General features: G+C 39.1%; 1 protein-coding gene across 3 annotated transcripts in view; it reads left to right on the forward strand.

Moving 5' to 3' along the window:
- Nucleotides 1-1,748: 1,748 nt before the first annotated feature.
- The window catches only part of med12 (mediator complex subunit 12), a 28,285-nt gene continuing 7,150 nt past the window's right edge, over nt 1,749-22,883 (forward strand). For all 3 annotated transcript variants that reach the window (XM_044127165.1, XM_044127166.1, XM_044127167.1), the window contains exons 1-34: nt 1,749-1,924; nt 5,829-5,933; nt 6,022-6,213; nt 7,419-7,578; nt 7,667-7,842; nt 8,005-8,115; nt 8,776-9,048; nt 9,161-9,307; nt 9,891-9,990; nt 10,088-10,224; nt 10,447-10,578; nt 11,319-11,445; nt 11,655-11,884; nt 11,950-12,009; nt 12,081-12,254; nt 13,307-13,451; nt 14,130-14,248; nt 15,173-15,316; nt 15,417-15,580; nt 16,837-16,968; nt 17,094-17,318; nt 17,397-17,541; nt 17,626-17,746; nt 18,448-18,558; nt 18,637-18,750; nt 19,159-19,295; nt 19,464-19,643; nt 19,875-19,946; nt 20,047-20,210; nt 20,904-21,065; nt 21,155-21,356; nt 21,970-22,079; nt 22,164-22,299; nt 22,581-22,730. In XM_044127165.1, the coding sequence (XP_043983100.1) occupies nt 1,823-1,924; nt 5,829-5,933; nt 6,022-6,213; nt 7,419-7,578; nt 7,667-7,842; nt 8,005-8,115; nt 8,776-9,048; nt 9,161-9,307; nt 9,891-9,990; nt 10,088-10,224; nt 10,447-10,578; nt 11,319-11,445; nt 11,655-11,884; nt 11,950-12,009; nt 12,081-12,254; nt 13,307-13,451; nt 14,130-14,248; nt 15,173-15,316; nt 15,417-15,580; nt 16,837-16,968; nt 17,094-17,318; nt 17,397-17,541; nt 17,626-17,746; nt 18,448-18,558; nt 18,637-18,750; nt 19,159-19,295; nt 19,464-19,643; nt 19,875-19,946; nt 20,047-20,210; nt 20,904-21,065; nt 21,155-21,356; nt 21,970-22,079; nt 22,164-22,299; nt 22,581-22,730 (4,959 nt within the window). In that variant the 5' untranslated portion in view covers nt 1,749-1,822. The remainder of the gene's footprint in view (nt 1,925-5,828; nt 5,934-6,021; nt 6,214-7,418; nt 7,579-7,666; nt 7,843-8,004; nt 8,116-8,775; nt 9,049-9,160; nt 9,308-9,890; nt 9,991-10,087; nt 10,225-10,446; nt 10,579-11,318; nt 11,446-11,654; nt 11,885-11,949; nt 12,010-12,080; nt 12,255-13,306; nt 13,452-14,129; nt 14,249-15,172; nt 15,317-15,416; nt 15,581-16,836; nt 16,969-17,093; nt 17,319-17,396; nt 17,542-17,625; nt 17,747-18,447; nt 18,559-18,636; nt 18,751-19,158; nt 19,296-19,463; nt 19,644-19,874; nt 19,947-20,046; nt 20,211-20,903; nt 21,066-21,154; nt 21,357-21,969; nt 22,080-22,163; nt 22,300-22,580; nt 22,731-22,883) is intronic.

The following is a 22,883-nucleotide window of genomic DNA, read 5'->3' on the forward strand; positions in this document are numbered from 1 at the left end:
TTATAAAAGAAGTTTTGGATCTCAGCACCAAGCAATACTTTCTGTCAGTCCTTTGCATAAAATCATAAAAAATGCATGAAACTCTGTGGTTGTATTACAGAGGAGTCCATGGTTTTGTAAAGCACTTTATGTAATCTGGCAGCCTCAACTCAAAGAATGAACAAGGTGATAGGAGCCTCCGTATTGCAGGGATCAGTTATATGATAAAAATCAACACAAGCAAACAGAACCAGTGAAGCAGAAAATGTATAGGAAAGAGGTACTCTTGCTTTCTTGTGTGTGTTTAAAAGACAAAGTGTAGCACTCTGAAGCTATACTGATGACAGCAAAAAAAAGGACATGAAAAAATACATTTGCCTTAGGTAAAAGTAAGTTTTTGTACTTTCTGAAACTTTACTTCTAATTTCCTGCCAAATTTTACACGCAAAAGTCTCTTCTTTGTATTTTATGTATGATACGCCTCATTTGTATCATAAGTGAAACTGCTGCAAATGTACAAGACATCAGGTGCAAATCAGAAACGCAACAGCAGTTTCCAGAGAAACTGCTGTGGTTTTACCGGGACTGTCCACAGTTTACATCTTGTTAAACAGTTCAGGCTTACTCAAAGTTGAAGAGGATGGAAACAGACCAGTAATATGAGTAGATGTCATCAGCTGTGACTAAATATAATTCTCTTTGGAATAACCACACTGATTTGTAAACATTTAAAGCAAACTAACACAAGAACTGGGGACCCAGAGTTTCTTCTGCTACTCTGAATAATCTTCAAACCTTCTTGTAGCCTTCAGGGAACGTTCCTTCAGAAGGATTTTTTTAGGCCAATCCCCTCTGGGTGTTTCAGGGTTTTTAAAAATTATCTTTCAGGTACCTTGGCAAAGTTGCCTGAAGGTCCTCTAAATGTTTCACAGAATACACACAAGGGAAAGTTCTTCTTCTCCCCAGTGCAGTAAGAGGTAAACATTGGATTCCCATTAACTGCACTGGTCATAAAAACTGGAATCACTTGCAAAAGTGTAAGTGGGCTCTCTAAAGACAACATGTTGCCGTTATAATTTCTGTTCATGTCCTACAACGGGACATGAATGGTTTACACATTTTACGCAACTGAATTTGCATTTCCTTTTTCAGTTTCCCTCTTGCAGATTTTGGAGTTAGAGCCTCTATTAGTGTGAGAGTCAGATGATAGTCAGGTTTAGAGCAAAATCCAGTGGTGCCTAATTAGTAAATGGGGTCCGTTTGTCTGTAATTTACATCAGTTCTGTAAAGGCTTCGAAGATTTGTTGGAGAACTTGAGTGAAGAAACATCAACATGAAGACCAAAAAGCAGCAGACAAGGCAGGGAAAAAATTGCTGCAAAAAATAAAAAATAAAAATAAAACAAGATCCCAGTTCTTGAACATCAGAACACTAACTACTGTTACAGTCCTTGACTTGCTTTTTTAAGAAATACTTGTGTACTTGACCGACTACTGTTTTACTTTTACTTGAGTAAAAATGTGTTTAAGTAGTGCTACTTTTACTTGAGTACAATTTATGTGTACTCAGCAACATTTAATTTCCCTTTGGGATTAGTAAAGTATTTTTTAATTAATCTGTATCAATTTAGTGTCAGATTAATAGTCTACCCACCTACCTAAATCTGGAAAAAATAACTATGTGAGACGCAGTTATTTGGATAGCCCTGCTATATGTGCACCTTTATGTGCTTTTATTTTGAAAGCACGTTTGAAAGCATCCCGGAAGCTCGTTTGCTTGTTGTCGCCCGGTGCTCAGGCTGCTGCTCTGGGGAGGTGGAAAGCCCTGGCTGTGATGCCGCTGGATGATGGCTGCTTTCGGGATCTTAAGTTACGAACACCGGCCTTTAAAGCGGCCCCGCCTCGGCCCTCCAGACGTCTATCCCCAGGATCCAAAACAAAAAGAGGTAAAGACCGCCGCTTTGTGGAATATAAAAGCCCAGGATCAATGTTTTAGTGAAATAAATTGCCCTAACAGAGCAGCGGAGCTAGCTAGCAGCTGCTAGTCTGTTTAGCAGCCCTGCAGACGCTTCGGGCCTCGCAGTAACAATGAGCAGCAGCAGCTCCTGGTTGGCAGCTTGTTAACCAGCTCTGTCCGGCTTAAGTTTGGAAAAACAACCCGCTGCTGTCACGACTAGCCCAGCTGGGCTAGCTCCTCAGCTAACAGATCTGGGTATAAACTGCTACATTTCTTCTGTTTCGTGGAACAAAACAGAAAACGTCGGATATTGAAATTCTGCCTGACTTGTTTGTTTGGGTTATTTAACTGGTTGCTATACAATGACGTTAGCTGAAGTTGCTAATCTAATCCTTTTAAAATATTCAGAGCATGTTTAAAATAAGTGGGCAAGTTTAATTTATTCTATGGGATGCTAAGTATCGTCTATTAATCTGACATTAAGCTGATGCAATTCAACTCCAAATTACTTTACTAACCCCAAAGGGAATTGGGGTTAGTAAATTGGCTATCCAGAAATTGTACTCAAGTTAAGAGTAACACTACTTCAACATATTTTACTCAAGTAAACATAAAAAAAACCCATTAAAGACATTACTCAGAAGTAAACAAGTATTTTTAAAATATGCCGCCCATTCAAGTACTGAGTAACTGATCAGAACAACTCACTTAATACTTAACAATGATGGCATCAGACAGACAAAAATATAAAAATGAAAACAAATAATGTAATTACAGAATAACTGATTCGGACAGAAGGAACATTTTTCTAAATCAACATTTTACAATATAAAACCTACTAAATTTATACTTACTTGTAGGTGTTGTGTGTATGTTGGAACCCATTTTCCAGTGACAGTATGCTGTTTATTATAACTTCATGGCCTGCAAATGGTGCAAAATGTTCAGTATAAATCTATGTTCTAGATTTGGAAGAAAAAAATATTATAACATATATATATGTTATAAGTCTTTTAGAACTTAAAAGATTTAAACAAACAATAACTCAAATGAATGTACACTATAGGTGTGTGTCTGCCTCTGGTGTATTTTTATTTTAAACCTTTTTGCTTTATTTACCAATAGATGGAGTGTCCAGAAATTTTACTTAAGTGGGAGAAGCGATACTTTGTGACAATATTCCCCAAGTAAAGGTAAAATGTAGGTTTAGTAAAATACTCCTAAGAGTATTTTTTTCCCCAAAAAGTTACTCATGTGAATTTAACTACTTACTATCAATCTCTGGTTTTAACTTATATTATTTAAGGTTCTTCATAGAGTTGTCAATGCTGTTGACTGTGTAAAGGAAGGATCTCCTCTGCATAATGCAGAGACTTTGAAGAAGCCTCTTATTAAAGACACTTTGTTGTTGTATAACAGTCTCACGAAGAGAATACTCTATACCATAATTTACTTGATTTTATGACGAATCCTTCTTGGAAGGATTCGTCATAAATCTCCAGAGGTTCCACAGACATCCACAGAACAGAACCAGCTTTCCTTTTGGGTTGCTGAGCCTTTTTGAATCCCTGGCTCTGATGCTGCTACCCAAACAGAAGAGATGACTTTCTCAACAACAGACTTGAGATATGTAGCATCCTGCTGCATACTGTCAAACCTGAGCTGTTCCTCGTTGTAGATGCCGTCACTGCAAGAATCCATATGTGCATGTTGAGAAACTTCTCTGTGTTTCTGGATTTCTACTTCAACAATTTACCGACTTTCTGGTGTTTATGTGATTATTGATTCGTGGTTTTGGCAAAACACATCTCCTTGTTTGGAGTTTAAAACCTTCCAATAATTTTTAGCATTGTGTCTTGGGCAGCGGTGGTTTTTGCGGACACACAGCTTGGTTCACCCTCAAAAACTGGAAAATTTAACAAATACATTTGTGGGTTATTGTCATATTATATTTTAATAAATGGGCCAACTACTTTTTACTTAAAGAAAGGTTATCATGAATAGAGTATTCCTTAATAAATGAAACCATAAATGAAAAATGCTTCCATAAATGCTTCTTTCAGTTTTTAGGCATCTCTGTCTTCAATGTGCTTAATTGCTAAAACACTATAGGGAATGCTGTTTTTGTGTTTTTACAAACAAAATAAAAGTAAATCAAACATTGGGTATCTAAAAAAAATCCAGTTTAGGTTTTACCTCTATTTTAGATTTTGAACTTATGATTGAATGTAGTCCAGGCATTGCAACCTTTAGTAGCTCTTTAAGGTTGCAATAAAAGTGAATCAAACAATAACTACAACAAATTTTATCTATAAGTTTTCAAACCGAGCGGGGGAAAATCTCTGCAACTATGAACCAGAATCATCACAATTAATCATAGTTAAAGGAATTTACACCTTGCTTAATTTTGCAAATAATATTAGTAATCCAGTGTTTTGTTTTGGAGAACTTTGGTACTGTTTGCTGGTCACATCTTTGAGCTAGACTGCTTTTCCCAAGGAAAAGTTTAGTGCTTTTTGTCGCCAAAAAATAAGAAACGGATCTTTAAATTTCAGTGTTCGTTTGTGCATTTACTGTCAATGTAATGTCATCTATTCTGGGCGTTTACTTGAATCAGACAATAACCCATTTAATTGTTCCCTGTTTATGGAAAAATTTTCCCTCCCCTTTTTTCACCATTAAGACTAACAAAAGGAGAAACATTTCAGTCTGAACCCATCTTTGCGTTAAAATCTGGTTTCTATTAATGTAAAATTCACTTATTCAGGTCACTGTGACCTACTTCTCCATGGGATTTAACTTTCCTGTCTTCTGCCCTAATCACCCGTCTGTCTGTCCAGTGATCCAACCTGCCAGACTACAAAACCGTTTTGCATTTTTCAATTTTAATCAAATTTCCGCGTTAACCACAACCACTCTCAAGGGCTAGTTTGCACTGGAGTGCATTATAGGAGTTTATAATGAATTATTTTCAAGTAATTGATTGCAAGATGAATTAAAATGAACTCGAAACACAGGAAGTATTTCTGTGTTTAGTATTTTTGGAAAGGCAGCTTTGTTTACAGAGATATCATAATCCGTTTTATTTATGGTTTTGGTTAGAAGTGGTTTTTGTTTCTGTCTTATTTATTCTTTAGGGTTGTAGTGTTTTATTTTGGATATTTACAAGATCTTCCAATTCTTAAAATTTGGAAATGGTCTCAAAACAACAATTTTATCGTTAATCGCAATAATTACTCGTACAATTTATCGCCCAGCAAAAATTGTGACAAGCCTATTCTCTCTTTCCATCTTATTGACCCAATGTAGGCTTGCATTACTTTTGCTTTGCATTTTCTATTTTCATAGCACATTCTTTGAGTTTTTCTTGCCTTCTCTGTGGTTTTCCCTTTTACAACCTTTTCATTTTGTTAGGAGTTCCTCCAAGAGCCATGTTTTGCTGCTCTCCAGTTTACCTTTTTTAGAGAACATTCGGAATCCTTTGTTTCACCTGACAGATGTCTTGTTGCTGCTGTTTCCTGTCAGTCAGTCGGGTGCAACAGCTCGTAAAGGACTGAAAGCATTCTCTTTAATCTGGAGACTCATTTACATGGCTTTGTGTGAGCATGGATTTGTTATAGAAATATTAAGTTTAGAGTGCTGCCATGTTTCTTCTTCCACAACACTGTCTAAGACAATAACACAATGTCATTTAGTAGTTCATCGAGTAGCTTACGAAGGCAGAATACTCATTTAATCTTATTTCTAGACTTTATTTGTGTTTACTACAAGTTAAAGTGTTTTAAAAGTGGGTATTCCATTCTAATGTTTGGATTTTTATGCAGTTGACACGCATTTACACATGTTTTTACATTTTCTGTTTATTTACGTGTGAACCCGTTTCTGTGTTGCAGGATGAGTTGACTGCTCTGAATGTAAAGCAAGGCTTTAACAACCAGCCTGCTGTGTCTGGAGACGAACATGGCAGCGCCAAAAACGTCAACTTCAACCCCTCAAAGGTGATAATGAACCAGTTCAGTCAAAGTCACATACCTGACTGATTTAATGATTTGTTGTTAATGATGTCATTTCTTCACCGCTCTACAGATCAGCTCAAACTTCAGCAGCATCATCGCAGAGAAGCTGCGCTGCAACACGTTTGCAGATACAGGGAAACGTAAACCACAGGTCAACCAGAAGGACAATTTCTGGCTCGTCACAGCGAGGTCACAGAGCTCCATCAACAACTGGTTCACAGATTTAGCTGGAACTAAACCGCTCACACAGCTGGCTAAGAAGGTGAGAAGCTGAAGAAAATCTTCTTTACTACTTTTATTTATTGGTGGTTACTGTCTTATAAGAAGTATTTGTAGCAAAGTTAACCGTCTTCTTTTTTTTTATCCTTTGTGCATCACATTTATCTAAACTGGACAACCCAGAATACTCCCAAGCAATTCTACTTTTAAGCTAATTAAACCCGAGTCTAAATATAGATAAAATAGTTTGACAGAGCAGGATGAGATGGAAAAGAAAAGCTAATGAAGTCTGACAGAGCAGTCTCATGGCTGCAAAATGTGACCTGCTTTACAGAGTAAATTTAAAGTTTTATGTATTTGGCCCATTTGTTACATTGATATACAATTATATTTTTAAAAATCCTCCTTTTATCCTGTAAGCATTAAAATTACTAAATAGAAACATTTCCAGTCTTTCTTTACCATGAATTGGATGCTGAATTAGTCCTGGTGCAGCACAACCGAGTTTCCTAAAATGTAAAATATATAATAGATTGTAAATAAAGTCGTATTACAATGGTTTGCAACTCATTCACAATTTATTACAACAGTCACAGTTTTATACTGAACAGCTGCCTCCAAATGTATACATTTCTATTAGAGGAACATCTTTTATTGTTACTCTGACCAATGCTTTCATTTAATAGGAAGGGATGTGATTCAAGAAAATATTTCTTAAACTGGATTTTCCTTAATTTTTATAATACTGAACAAAAACAGAAATCAAAATAATGCTTTGTTTATATTCAATTTTGTTTACAAGGCAAGTCTTTGGCCCGTTTTGTTGTATGTTCTCAAAACACAATAACTGTCATCGTTTGTCGAAAGCAACAGGTTTTATTGTTAATTTTTTGTTACTTTGTGATGTCTTTTCTCACACCAGATTATCTTTTCATTATGTTATCACAAATAACCAGTACATGTTTAGTAACATGCATTGTTTTCTTTCTCTTGTCTTTGCTTCCCTTGAGCTGTAAAAAACACGTTTCTTTGTTTGTTTATAGTACAATACATTAAGCTTTAACAATGAAGAATAAGAATAAAATGTTTTCTGATTTTCTGGTTAAACCAATATAGAGATAGAAAAATGATAACACATTCTTTTGAAAGCAAGCAAAATCATTTACGGAGTCAGGATTTTCTGCTTTGTAATGATAAATGTTTATTATTTTCTCTGTTGCTAATACACATATAATGTCTCTGTTCCAGGTACCAATCTTTAGCAAAAAGGAGGAAGTTTTTGGATTCTTGGCAAAGTACTCTGTCCCTGTCATGCGTTCAGCTTGGATGATAAAGATGACATGTGCATATCATGCAGCTATAACAGAAACGAAGGTCAAGAAGAGGCATGTTATTGATCCTTGTATTGGTAAGAGATTAAATAAAGTCTGGATTTTATGGCATTTGATCTAAAGTTTGTGGCTTTGTAGAAAATATTCTTGTTCTTGTGTTTGTAGAGTGGACCCAGATCATCACTAAATATCTGTTGGAGCAGCTTCAGAAAATCGCTGAGTTTTACCGCCAGTGTCCCAGTCAGGGCTGCAGCTCCCCCCTTCCAGCCATGCCTGCAGACGTGGAGACCGCCATGAAGCAGTGGGAATACAACGAGAAGCTCGCCATGTTTATGTTTCAGGTGAGCTGAAACACTCTGTGCTGTTTTTTAGATTTATTATTTATTAACAAATGATTTAAATTATTTGTAATGACTGAATTATGCTGAAGTCAACAAAAAATGTACTTCATTTACACTTACGACCTGGCAGAAAATGCTGATGTATTTTGTTTTTGTGTCCAGGATGGCATGCTGGACAGGCATGAGTTCCTGACCTGGGTGCTGGAGTGTTTTGAGAAAGTTCGTCCAGGTGAAGACGAGCTTCTCAGACTTCTTCTGCCCCTCTTACTACAGGTAAAAACACCTGCAGTCGCATCCACACATGTGGGAGGCACACAGTGCCCCTTAAACAGATTTTTTAAGTTGTTTTTTTTTATATACTTGAGTGTATTTAATAGGTAATTTTGTAATGAACCAAATCCAAGTATTGCATGATTTTGAATTCAAACAAAAAAGATTCAAGGATTCCAAATAATGCCAGACATGTTTAGTGTATTTATTGGCTGCAGTTCCAGTCTCTTGTTTGGGTTTCTAGCAGCTCTGCCTCATTATTTTCAGGGTTTGTCTGATTGTTGGAGAGCCATAGTGCTCTTGCTGCAGATTCTCAATTAAATTTAAGCCTGGACCGGGTCATCCTTGTACATGAGTATACTTCGATTTAAAGTATAAGACAAATCTAACTTACAAGTAACTTTAGCAAGACTATTTTAGGTCAATAATTTCTTAATATTGATGGTAAAGTACTAGTTCCAGTTGCAAATTATTTCTTTTAAAGCATGGCCTAAATGTCTTGTTGTAAGTGAAATGATCTTCCACTGGAACTAGCACTTTTGCGTATCTGATCTGGTCCTCTGGGGGCCACAGCAACCCCTTGTGTTTCTTTGAAAGCTTACTGGTGTTAATGGACACTGAGTGGCCATGGCTAATGCTGCAAATCTCTCCTCTGTGCCTCAGTACTCAGGGGAATTTGTGCAGTCTGCTTATTTATCAAGAAGACTGGCTTACTTCTGCACACGTCGCCTCAACCTGTTGCTAAGCGACGGCAGCCTGGGCCCTGGCGCAGGGGGTCACGCGGCGCACGGCATCCTCACGCAGCAAGGCAACGCTCTGCCCACCACCCCGACCTCCCAGCCGGCAGGAGGAAACCAGGCCCAGACGCCGTTCACAGACTTCTACGTTTGCCCGCAGCACCGGCCGCTGGTTTTTGGTCTCAGCTGCATGTTGCAGGTGCTTCATCTCACTTCGCCTTATATTTTACTGCAATATAATGTCAGATTTTACTTTTACTTGTTTGTTTGTAACTACATTTTCCTTTCCACTTCTGTCTTTGTCTCTTCAGAGCATCGTTCTGTGCTGCCCCAGTGCTTTGGTGTGGCATTACTCATTAACAGACAGCAGAAATAAGACTGGATCACCGCTGGACCTGCTGCCTATCGCCCCCTCCAGCCTGCCAATGCCAGGAGGAAACACTGCCTTCACTCAACAGGTACTTCCACTAGTAGTCTAGTTCACGCTTTTTGATTTTCTTTCATATAGTCACCTTGTTTTTGTTTACAGTAGCAATTATTTACAACGATTATTTTCGTAATCAATTATTTTGACAATTAATCGGATAAAACAGTTGCCACATTTTCCAGATTTCTCATTTAACCACTCATTTAATGTTGGATATTTCAGCCAATATTAAAAATTACAAATAAGCAAATAATTCAGTTCCTTTATTGTTTAAGGTTTTTTTTTTAGCTCTAATGGCCTTTATTTGAAAGTAGTCTGACAGGAAAGTGGGTAATGAGAGAAGAGGAAAGACATGCAGCAAAAGTCGCCAGGCCAGGAATCGAACCTGCAACCACTGCCAAGAGGACTAAAGCCTCAGTTTATTTAACCAAATAAATGGTTAAAACCAGCAGAAAAAAACAATTTACAATGGATTGATGGAGAACAGGAGAAAGAGGAATAATGCAGCATTTGAGAGAAAATGACAGCCTTTCATTCTCAACATTTCTCACAGAAAGAAATGTTCTGTATGTCTGTTCGTCTCTGGCATGTTTTAATCTGCATCCACTTTGCAGGTTCGAGCAAAGCTGCGAGAAATCGAGGAGCAAGTAAAGGAGCGCGGCCAGGCTGTGGAGTTCAGGTGGTCGTTTGATAAATGTCAGGAGACAACAGCAGGTAAGTCGGAGGCACTCCTTTATCCTTGCATACTTGTTTTATCTCTCTTTTTGTGAGTACAGGCTGATGTCATACATTTTTGTTTCTTTTTTTCCAGGTTTTACTATTGGTAGAGTTCTTCACACCCTGGAGGTTTTGGATAACCACAGCTTTGAGAAATCAGATTTTAACAACTCCCTGGATTCGCTGTACAACAGGATATTTGGTTCCGGCCAGAGTAAAGATGGCCACGAGGTGCGAACATATTCTCTTCATTAACTTCTCATTATGCATGTAATAAAACTAGAAATCTCTACAGAGGGCTTTAAACTAATGGGAAATATATGGCCAGTGTTAAAGCTCACTTCATTATTCCTGAATGAACTAAAAGGCGATTAAATGAGTTTTACGGCTAGATAAATAGCAACTAACAGAAAATATTTTCATCTGTTGCCTTTAACTCCCGGTTGTGTCCAGATGTCACCTGATGACGACGCCGTGGTGACCTTGCTGTGTGAATGGGCGGTGTGCTGTAAGCGCTCAGGCAGACACAGAGCCATGGTGGTCGCCAAGCTGCTGGAGAAGAGGCAGGCTGAGATAGAGGCAGAGGTATGAGGCACAGCAGCCTCCACAAAGCTAAATATGCACATCAAATATAGAGCTATTCTGCAAGAAAACCTTTTATAAATCTAATGTGATAGACTGTTGAATTGGAGACCAAAATTGAAACAATTGTTACATATTCAGCTGGTGTGGTTCACTTTCACACTGCACTGTGTCACGCGAACCAAACCCTGATGGTGGAACGACTGAAGGAAATGACAAAAAAAAAAGAAGAAACTGAGCACAGCTTCCTTCTTCACTAAACAAAAACAAAATAAAAATGTAAATAGGATTTCTCTTTTGTCATTGGCAAAACATTATGACCAATTTCTCCTGCTGGTAGTAGACATATGGGTTTGTTTACCGGTAGGTTGAATTTAGAAACGTCACTGAAAGATCGGCTAGGCTGGTGAAAAATGCTTTACTGGGGATTCGAATCTAAATGTATAAGGGATGAAATGAGCATAACTCTTAAGTTGAAAATCTTTCCAAATTAGATAAGAAAATATGTTAGTTTTCAGATTAAAATTAGTTTAGAAAAAAGGGAAATTTAAATGGATCATTTCTACTAATTGGCTTGGATTTCCCGAGTTTTTTGGGAGGATATATACAAGGTCATTAAGTCTAAAATGGATTTAGACTTCCAATGATTTTAAAATAATTGTGAGCCCATGCCGGGAATGTGAGCACAGGGATGTTTTATTCTGTTTTTGACTCTAAAATCATGTTGCTGTGTTGTTTTGCAGAGGTGTGGGGAGTCGGAGGTGGTGGATGAGAAAGGTTCTGTGTCGTCCGGCTCGCTCTCAGCCGCCACCCTCCCTGTCTTTCAGGACGTGCTGCTGCAGTTCCTCGACACGCAGGCCCCCACACTTAGTGAGTCTCTTTTTATTCCCATTACTCCCTGCTGCTCCGCTTGCCTCCGACTGCTTTTAGTCTACATTACATCACATTTTATCCGAAGAAACGCAATATCCTTTTTGCCTGTTTTAAGAATTTCATAAGCTGCAGAGTACTTATTCGTAGTGTTTCAGCAGGGGAGAGTCAATATTAAATTATTCAAATGCTCTTCTCTCCATTTACAGCGGAGCCGGGGAACGAGAGCGAGCGGGTGGAGTTTTCCAACCTGGTCCTTCTGTTCTGTGAGCTCATCCGTCACGACGTCTTCTCCCACAACATCTACATGTGTACGCTGATTTCCCGCGGCGACCTGGCGTCTGACTCCCACCTGCCGCGGCCCCGTTCCCCTAGCGACGAGCCCTCCGATGATTCAGAGCGCAAAGAGCAGGATGCTGGTAGCAGTGTCAAGATGGAGGTGAGTTACAGGCATCTGTTGTGTCAGGAAGCTGCTGATTTATCCAGACCGCGTTTGTCCTACAGGATACGGGTCTGTCCGAGTCCATGGAGACGGATCATAACTCTAGTGCAAACTTTGATGAGGTAAGTGATGTGTATTTCACATGTATTTGATGAGATTAAGTTGGGTAATTTTAGGTCCTTGTCTCCTGTAGATGTTCTCGCCTCCGATGCATTGTGAGTCCAAGGGGAGTCCGTCCCCTGAGAAACCGCCGCAGGAGCAGGACGGTAAGAGCAGCTGCAAGGACAAAGGCATGGACCCGGCCTTCCCTCAGCTGTACGAGCAACCCCGCCACATTCAGTACGCCACCCACTTCCCCATTCCACAGGTGAGGACACTCGCTGTCTGTTCTTTTAAAAAAAAAAAAAAGGAGAAAGATTCCTGAACTTGATGTTAGACATTTCATTACAAATATGTAGCAACTTTAAGTTTTATACGAGTAGTGTAGTTGTAAAAATTAAAGATATTAGGCAGAAAAGTGAGCTTCCTACAACGCCTAAGAAGAAAAAAATAGAATAATTGAAAATGGAACAAGAGCAGCATGATTCATCGTTCTTCTTTAGATCACCTTCAAAATAAAACATCAGAATAAGCAGGTAAAATCTTTGCAAACGTTCAACTTCACAATCATCCTAGAAAACTGCAATTAAGAAACATATCAACTCTCTTTGATGCATACTTGGTATAAATTGTGTTTTTGTTAAAGTGTAAAAACCCAATGGGAAAGCATAACCAGATAAATTCTGAAAATTTCCATCAGTGGGCGGAGCCAAGAAACGTGGAGGGGCGTGGACATGTCTGAGGATTGCGTTAAAGGGAGGGGGGGGGTCAGGATGAGGGAAAGCATTGTAGTCAACTTAGCAACTTTGTTGCTCTTTCGTGTGACTAGTTAAATTTTTTCAAAAAAGTAACCAGCGTCTTTTTTTTCTTTCTTGTTGGAGATTTTTATGATAACATGTGAAGCACCAGTTGCTTGTTTAATTCCTGAAAGCGGGGTTGTGATGTAGAAATCAACCAATTTGTACCGTTGTGACCAACAGGAAAAATTGACAGGGCAGCACTGAGACAGATACTTCAGAATTCAAAAAGTTTACACAAAAATTTGTGCAGAAACAAAGACAGCACCACTAAGAACCAATTTATTCAGCTCCAAAAAAAGAGTTGATTTGGGATTTAGTTACTCTTTTGAAGTCGTTTTAGGCAGCTAATTTGAAGCAGAAAAAAAAAGCTCTTATTTGTAAAACAATATAAATGTAAAGCATTTGTGAAGTTATCCCCTGCACTCTGCCAGCTCTGTTTTTGTTGAAAGACAATTTAATGTGCTGCTGAGTTACTGATGTGTCCAGTGCGGTTGGGTTTTTGTTTTGTTTATGTCTGTAGGAGGAAAGTGCCAGTCATGAATGCAACCAGCGTTTAGTCGTCCTCTACGGTGTGGGCAAACTGAGAGATGAGGCGCGACACACCATCAAGAAAATTACCAAAGACATCTTGAAGGTGCTCAACCGCAAAAGCACAGCAGAAACAGGTAACGGTGAACCCCGGGTCTGTGCGTTTGACAGATTTGCCAGTTTCCACTTCACTTGTGTTTTTACAGCTTGTACTTTTTTTTAGGAATGTATTTTGGCATTATTTTATTTACTTTTCAAGGATCAGATTTAATGAGAACATTAAAGCATTGTCTTGACTCTCCTTTAGCAGTGTGGATTATTTTGTTTTGCAGACTAATTTGTTTTTAAGAAAAATTGTCCAAGCAATATATACTGAGGGAAAGGACATGTTGTATTTTAATGTTTGCAAACTGTGCAAAAATTCAAGCTAGTTTGCCATAATATTGCTCTATTTGCAATTTTCTGGCTTGTTGTTCATGATCAGAGAAAAAGGGTTTGTCTCTTTCTATCTTCATCCTACCCAAACTATTTTCATTCTTGGCCACATCATCTTAGGTAGAAGAGACTATTTTAAAGGCAATTTATTATTTATTTTAGTTAAAATGTCAGTGTTTTTTATATGAAAAGTGTGACTTTTTTTGATGATCTTTATTTTGGTGGGTTTCTTTTCAGGGAAACATCAAATCAAAAACACAATAACAGACCAACCGCTTGAGTGTATTTTACAATTGGTGTGTTTTGCAGACTGAAAATAACACCTCTGGCCTCTTTTAGCTCATCTTGTCCTTTTTTTTTTTTTTTTACTGTGAGTACAGGTGGGGAGGAAGGACAAAAGAGGAAGAGGAATAAGCCTGAAGCATTTCCGACTGCTGAAGATATATTTTCCAAATTCCAGCACCTCTCCCACTTTGACCAGCATCAGGTCACCTCCCAGGTAGAAAAATCAGAGCTGAGTCTGTCACAACATGCAGTAAAAATTTTAAATGGAAATTTAATAGAAATACTATGAAAAATACCAAACTAATTCTGGATGTGTAAACTGTTCTGTGTGACCTGTGTCTTATGGATATTGACAGCAAAAAGTGTCTCTGTGTTGCAGTCAGGGAGGTTGAATGGAGACGCACCTTGGATTTCACAGAGCAGGAGTTTGTTTATTAAATGAATTTTGAAGGAAACTGGTGGCCAAACATTTTATTTAGGGGTGTCTGAATTTTCAGTCAAATCTTCAGATTTGTTGCTCACAGTATCACAAACCACGACGACTACTGAATGATATGAGTTACAACAAGATTTAATTTCCTTTGGGGATAGATAAAATACTTTAGGATTTTGAATTGAAATGGCAACAAAGCATATTTTACTTTGTGGTTGCAATCTGACAAAACATAGCGAAGAAAAAGGGGTATAGATAGTTTTATACATTCAGCTTGTTAAGGAGAACACACTGTGATTAATACAAGCCCATGAATTTTAAAAAAGGTTCTGGTTGTTGATGTAAAGGTGGCAATGATCCCAGAATCACGAAGTCTCTTGTGGCTTAAAGCTGCTTCTTTCCAGTTTTGGGTTTAAAATTCAGTTAATAACCTTCTGGGTGCAGCTGAGCTGTGGTTCTTTTTATATTAAACATATTTTGCTATTTCTGGATGCTTAGCTCTTTGTTTTCTTGCAGAATGTGCAAGAAGTTGATGCGTTTTTTTTGTTTGTTTTGTTTTAAGCTTCACAGCATTTTCCCAGGAGGCAGGTTTTCTGGTTCTTTAATCATTCAGCTTCATACTTAACAATTCAATCTCAAGATTTTTTTACATTTATAATTAACTTATCAAACTGTTTTATCAAATCCTAATTCTGTTTTGCGTAGGTGTCCAGAAACGTTCTGGAGCAGATCACCAGCTTTGCCTTAGGGATGTCCTATCACCTGCCCCTCGTCCAGCACATTCAGTTCATCTTTGACCTCATGGAGTATTCCCTCAACATCAGTGGCCTCATCGACTTTGCTATTCAGGTAACAACATCATTTGTAAAGGCGAATTTGATGAAATCCAGAAAAGTTCCTTTTTGTTTGTTTTGTTTTTGAAACTTTTGTGACTTCTTGGTGTTTGCAGCTTCTGAACGAGTTAAGTCTGGTAGAGGCTGAGCTGCTGCTGAAGTCGTCCAGCCTGGTGGGCAGCTACACCACCAGCCTGTGTCTCTGCATCGTAGCTGTGCTGAGGAGATACCACTCTTGTCTCATCCTCAACCCGGAGCAGACGGCTCAGGTTTTTGATGGGTGCGTCACTCACAAGTCTCAAACTTTTCCATTTATTTTTAAGAGCGACTTTGATTTTATTTGGCGTTTTTAACGTTGTTTACGTTCAAGTAGAAATAATGTGTTTTTACATGGATATTAGTGAGGATTAGAGCTGCTATTAAACTTTTAAAAGTAGCTAAAAGGATATTTAGAGTTGCAGCGGGGTACTAATAAATAATTACTCTTTTGCACAAACACATTCTGCCAACTCTAATCTTTTTTTTATAATGTTGGCAAGTGTAGATAATAAATTTTTCCTGCATTGCTGAAATAGAAGAGCAGCCTCCTGAAAATAAGCATAAAATAGTTTTTTCAAGTATTTTCATTAGTTAGCTTCAGAAGTGGTGGATGGTAGAAACTTTTGCCTTTAGAGCAGAGGTTGCACTAGACTTTTTTGTTCAGTCATTTTAACTGACAGCTTAAAAAATATTCCATCATATTCTATTTTTATCTGTCATTTGTTAAATAAGATTGACATGGACTATTATGTTGCACTTAATTTTTATGCGATTTAATTTATATTCAACTATTTGACCAGAGAATCCAGATCCCGTCACACATTAATCAAGCAGATGAACACAACTTTTTCACTGACAGAACCATTAAATTAAACTACACTCAATCATGAGTGCTTCACCTGTTGGGATCTCCTGGTTCGAATCTGGAGGAGAAATCTCGGCTAAAGTTTAGATGACACCAAAAAAATCCGACCCGACCTGGACTGAGTCCATAGGTATTGTGTCTGAGCCTGATCCAACCCAACTAATTAATTTTAATTAGAGGCTCAAGCCTGCAGTAAACCCAAAATATTATTTGATTTGAGATTTTACTGCTTTCATTAGCGGTGCAATGAAATGCGATGCGTATTATACATTTTCAGTGTTTTTATCAAACTAAAATTCTGTATTCAGCGTAAGTTTGTACCATTAAATCCACCCACCCAGTATTTGTGTGAGCCCAAGATTATTCACATTCTGACATTTTTAGTTTGAAAACTATATTAATTCAACCAATACGTAACTTCAGATTTTGTAAAAAGTTTTAATAATGTAGAAATTTAAATCCTGGCAAAATACAGAATTTACTTTTTTTTAAATTTGTTTAAATTCGGTATCTTCAATTCTACTATAGTTACATTTCTGAGAATGTACATGTGAAGTTTTGGTCGAACAACAGTGTTTCATTTATTTGGATGAAGGAACTGTGTTGATTCCTTTCTGTAAAACTTTGACTAGGCTGCGGATCGTGGTGAAGTCAGGTGTGAACCCGGCAGACTGTTCCTCTGCAGAGCGCTGCATCCTGGCCTACTTGTACGACCTCTACACCTCCTGCAGTCACCTCAAGAACAAATTTGGAGAGATATTCAGGCAAGTCAGACAATTTCCTGTAACCTCAGAAAAGTTGTATTTATCTTGGCGGTGGAGCGTCGTTTCAGCAGTTATTTTTTTTTTGAGCCGGGTCATTTCTGAACATCCCCTTCGTGCTTTTACAGCGAGTTCTGCTCCAAGGTGAAAAACTCCATCTATTGCAACATTGACCCGTCAGACTCCAACATGCTGTGGGATCCTGGGTTCATGATGGAGACTATCAGCAACCCTTCAGCCAACAACAACCACTCCATGGTGGGCAAAATCCTCAATGACAGCCCGGCTAACCGCTACAGCTTCGTGTGCAACATACTCATGGAGGTTTGTGTGGACCACAGAGACCCGGAGAGGTGAGTGGTGATTATATTCTGCACATCCTTGTTTACTGGGATGTTTTTCTTTTTCATTGATTGCTTTTGTGATTTCAGGGTGAATGATATTGGGATCCTGTGTGCAGAGCTGACAGCTTATTGTCGCTCTCTGAGCGCAGAGTGGCTCGGCATTCTCAAAGCTCTTTGCTGCTCCTCGAACAACGGCAACTGCGGCTTCAACGATTTGCTTTGTAACGTTGATGTAAGTCCTGTTTACCTCTTCATGCCACTGTGTGTTACCTGATGCATCATCATGTCCTTGATTGTTGCTTTTTTTTCCTCTCAGGTTAGTGATTTGTCCTTCCATGATTCGCTGGCGACCTTCGTGGCTATTCTGATTGCGAGGCAGTGTTTGCTCTTAGAGGACCTGGTCCGCTGTGTGGCCATCCCCTCCCTCCTTAATGCAGGTAAATACACATGCTCACCATGAAAGGGTTTTTTTGCTGATTAGGGGTGTCAAAATAATCCATCAAACTTTTGGTATTGACATAATCAATATGTAATAAATAATTACTCTTTTGCACAAACACATTCTGACATAATCAATACCAAAAGAAAAGATCTATTGAAATTTGAAAGGGATACATTTATGTCAAAATCTGACCCGTTCTTATTTGTCCAAATTGTGGCACTTCCTCCATCAACAGTACTGCAAAAACAAAGCTGCTTTTTAGCCTTTTTAGCTGACAGGCAAACACACCGATGTTGTTCAGAGATACTTCCCCAGTCAGGCAGATGGACAGGAAGCATGCCATATGCTGAGCATACTTGTGCTAACGCTATAAGCTAAGAATAAACGTATTTTGTTGTTGGGTCTGTCTTTCTTTAGTTTATCCTTTTTGTTTCCTCCCACTATAGAGAGAGGGAGCCTCATTCAGCCATACTGTTTTGTTGTTACAATGCTACTTTGCCTTGTAAATGCAGACGCTGTCACTTTTTGTAAATATTTTCTTCTCACTGCTTTTACATCGACCCAATGAATGCAACATGTTTTTTTGGAGGAGAAGGTTTGAAGTTAACAGGATAGACTTTAAGTTTGCTCATTGTGCAGTTGATCTACCTATACTCTAAAGGAAACTCAGTTCTAATGAGTCCATCTCTACCCCAGCGTGCAGCGAGCAAGACTCTGAGCCAGGAGCTCGACTCACATGCAGGATCCTGCTGCACTTGTTCAAGACGCCACAGCGTAACCCTGTCCCCCAAGATGGCGTCAAGTCAGGTACCCAACACAAACACATTCTTGTTTTTCAGCTGCGATTATTTATTAATGGATTGGTGTGATTGTTTAACTCTGCAGACAAATCTTCAGTTGGTATCCGGTCGTCTTGTGATCGCCACCTTCTCGCTGCTTCGCAGAACAGCATCGTCGTTGGAGCAGTTTTTGCTGTTCTTAAAGCTGTTTTCATGCTGGGTAAGAATCTCTGCTTGGTTCTGTTTTTCCCTCCTTCTACATCTCTTCCCATCTATGCATACATCTGTGTTGCCCGTCCATTCATCCATCTGTCCATCTAATCCCTTTGTTTGTGAATCCTTCTTTGTCCATCCACTGTACAAACCATCCACCCATCCATTAATCGTCTGTCCACTGTAGAAATGCCATGACCTCACTGCCAGCTTTGTGTTTAAATAAATATATTTGTTTATTTTTATAAAACTTGCTGTAAAGCAGTGGAAACTCTGGAAGTTTGAGTCTGGATGAAAATCCTGAAATTGTAAAGAAAAAAATTTTTGTACCCTCTTATGTTATATTTGAAGTAGATTATTGATCAGTGTTACTGCGTCTGCTGTTTAGATTTACTTATTTTTAATGTTGTCCCAGGCGATGCAGAGCTGAGAGGTTCAGGTCTGTCGCATCCCGCCGGCCTCGACGACATATCCGACGGGCGCAATGTTTCCATAGAAACAGCCAGCTTGGATGTGTACGCAAAGTATGTCCTGAAGACTATCTGCCAGCAGGTGAGAACATGAAACTATGAGCTCCCATTGGTTGAATCTGCATGAGAATGTGCAGGAAAATCTAAATCTTTAATCCTGTGAAACTTGTTAACTTTTCTTTTGTTTCCCAAATTGCTGTTTCATGTGTTTCCTTCTGTCCCGACTGCCTGCCTTGTCGTGCTCCTGCAGGAATGGGTCGGAGAACGCTGCCTGAAGTCTCTCTCCGAGGACAGCAGTGCCCTCCAGGACCCGGTGCTGGTAAACATTCAGGCCCAGCGGCTCCTGCAGCTCATCTGCTACCCTCACCGCCAGCTGGACAGTGACGATGGCGACAACCCTCAGAGGCAGCGAATCAAACGCATCCTTCAGGTACAGAAAATAAAGAACAAAAATTATATTAATTCTAAATCAAACCATATGTGTTTTCAATCTATGTAGTTGTTTTTACTTAAATAAATTTAGTTTGGACCATGTTTAATTGCAAAAGTGGAGTTTTGCTGCCCTCTGCTGTCTAATTGTATTAATTCATGAAGTTAAAGTCCATAACTGCCCAAGTTTGAACTATGAAGAAAACTAACGATAACTCTGTCTCTTTTGCAGAATATGGACCAATGGACAATGAGACAGTCGTCTCTGGAGCTGCAGCTCATGATCAAGCAGAGCACAAACAATGTAAACCCAACTTCAGAGATTATATCTGTATTTAAAGAAAAAAGGATCTGCAGTGGTTTATCATGAAAGATACAACAATATTTTCCTTTCTGTGATTTAGGAGCTTTGCTCTCTCCTGGAGAACATAGCAAAGGCAACAATTGAAGTTTTCCAGAAATCAGCGGAGATGAACTCCAGTAACCTCTCAGGAAATGGAGCTGCAGTCCAAGGAGGCTCTGCAACCAATAGCAACAGCACTTCAAGCAAGATGAAACCTATTTTGAGGTGTGTCTGTTGCCTAATCATTTTATTTTTTAACTGCTTTTATAAAGTTTTCTGACAAATTTGTTCCAAGGATTGTGACAAAAAACCTTTTTAAAGGTTTCAAAATTGATTACATCCTAATTTGAGCTCTAAAAGATCTAACTGTGTCCACATTTTTCATCATAGGCATTAAATCTCCTAAGTATAGATGGGAACAACTTCTTCATTTTTCTTTGTTATCTGCTGGCAGCAAGCATTTATTTTGTGTGTTGTTGTTCTGAACCAGGAAGTAGATTGAGCTCTGGAAATTATCGTGTAACATTCAGCCTTTTAAACAAACCCACTGAGAAAATCTCACACTGGCTTATTTTTGATGATTCTTTTAATTACTTATCACTTGAACAAGCTTGTTCACAACAGAATCTACTTCAGTAAACATCAGAAAATCAGCCACAGTCTCTGATCTAACAGAGAACCGACTGACCGGCTCACCAGGTCACAATAGTCACCTCACTGTTGCTAGCTTAATGACTTCAAATCATTATAGTTGGCAACAAACAATCACTAAGACCCAAAATTGCAATCGTTGGTCAGGCTTTTTTAAATATTGGTGATCAGCCAGAAAACTGTAATTATTGCACTCTTTAGTTTTAATTCTTACGGTGATGATGTGTTGATTTTAATTGAAGCTGACATGTTCGTTATCTCCAACAGCTCATCAGAGAGGTCGGGCGTTTGGCTGGTCGCCCCGTTGATCGCCAAGCTGCCCACTTCAGTTCAGGGTCACGTCCTGAAGGCAGCCGGAGAGGAGCTGGAGAAAGGTCAGCACCTCGGCTCCTCCTCACGCAAAGAGCGAGACCGGCAGAAACAGAAAAGGTAGGTCGCAGATTCAATGTCTTTCAGCTCAGAACGCTTGTGTATATAATATTTACTAATATTTAAACTCCATGTTTCTCCGCCTGCAGCATGTCTCTGCTGAGCCAGCAACCCTTCCTGTCTTTGGTCTTGACCTGCTTAAAGGGGCAGGACGAGCAGAGGGAAGGCCTCCTCACCTCTCTGTACAACCAGGTCCAGCAGATAGTCACCAACTGGAGGGAAGACCAGTACCAGGACGACTGCAAGGCCAAGCAGATGATGCACGAGGCACTTAAGCTACGGCTGAATCTCGTAAGCATTTTTTTTTTTAAATCACTTTACAAGAGCAAATGAATATGCCTACTCATGCACATATATACAAATATACCCTCAGACAAAGAAGAAAACACATATGGAGAAGAGAAAGAGGGAAAAAAAGTAGACTGATCAACATAAAGACCAGTTTCTCTTACCGAATGACCTTGTGTCAAGTTCTCTTTATAACACGTTGAGTTGGATAATATTTTGGACTAACAAAGTGTAAAAGACAGTCCGGATTACCCAACATTTATCAGTAGTGAAATACCTGATCTTCTTCAGGGTGAAGTTAAAAAGTCATCTCTTTGATCCATTGTGAAATTGCACATAATGTCTCTTTCTTTCAGAAGCATAAGCTTCCAAAAAGGCAAACCTTAAGTAGGGATGTTAAATTGTTTGAGATAACAATGTCTAGGATAGATATTTAAAATGCACATTTTAGGATTTGAAAGAACCTCTTTACCGATCATGTGACTGATCACAGTCACATGTGTTTTACCTCCGATGTTATCTTCCAAAAAGATAACATCGGAGGTAAAACTCTCTTTTTTGATTGTTTTGCTCTGAACAGCATTCATATAAGCTGTGTTTTTCCTGTCTTGATAAGGTTGGTGGCATGTTTGACACAGTGCAGCGGAGCACCCAGCAGACCACTGAGTGGGCGGTTCTGCTGCTCGATATCATCAGCAGTGGCACCGTGGACATGCAGTCCAATAAGTTAGTTCATACGATTTATTTAGCTGCACATTTTTTTGCAGCTTCTTGGGCTGCCTGGCTCTTACTTTGATCTCTCTGTCCCAGTGAGCTCTTCACCACCGTGCTGGACATGCTGAGTGTGCTGATAAACGGCACACTGGCTGCTGACATGTCCAGCATCTCTCAGGGTGGCATGGAGGAGAACAAGAGGGCGTACATGAACCTGGTTAAGAAGCTCAGGGTAAGACGGATACATCTGTGTCTCCTATACAACTGGTTTTAAAGATTCTCATATTCTCCCCATATGGAGAGAAATTTACCACAGGCCTAAATCAGATTGAGAAAATATTAAAATACTATAGAAGGTTAAACTTTTTGTGGCTTTTTGAAGACAACTAAAACAACAATGTTAAATAATAATAATAATTAGTAGAAACTGGCTAGAAAACGTGATTTTATCCTTTCTAAGTGACTGTTTTAACTTTCTGTGTTTCTGTTTGGTTGTTTTTTTTATTCTTGCAGAAAGAGCTCGGAGACCGGCAGTCAGAGAGTCTGGAGAAGGTTCGCCAACTGCTGCCGCTGCCGAAGCAAACCCGTGATGTCATCACCTGTGAGCCTCAGGGCTCGCTGATCGACACCAAGGGCAATAAGATCGCAGGCTTTGAGAAAGAGGTAACACGGCGTTCAGACCTGGTCTGACCTGAGTGTGGGGTTGGAGGTCAGTGTTTTCTGGGTCTGGATAAATTTGGAAAAGAAGAGTATCGGAAAAATATTTGTATTTTTCAGACTTTATTCCCATTCAAATTATCTGCATGTTGTCCTTCC

The sequence above is a fragment of the Gambusia affinis genome, linkage group LG09, assembly GCF_019740435.1.
Source record: "Gambusia affinis linkage group LG09, SWU_Gaff_1.0, whole genome shotgun sequence".
Taxonomy (NCBI): domain Eukaryota; kingdom Metazoa; phylum Chordata; class Actinopteri; order Cyprinodontiformes; family Poeciliidae; genus Gambusia; species Gambusia affinis.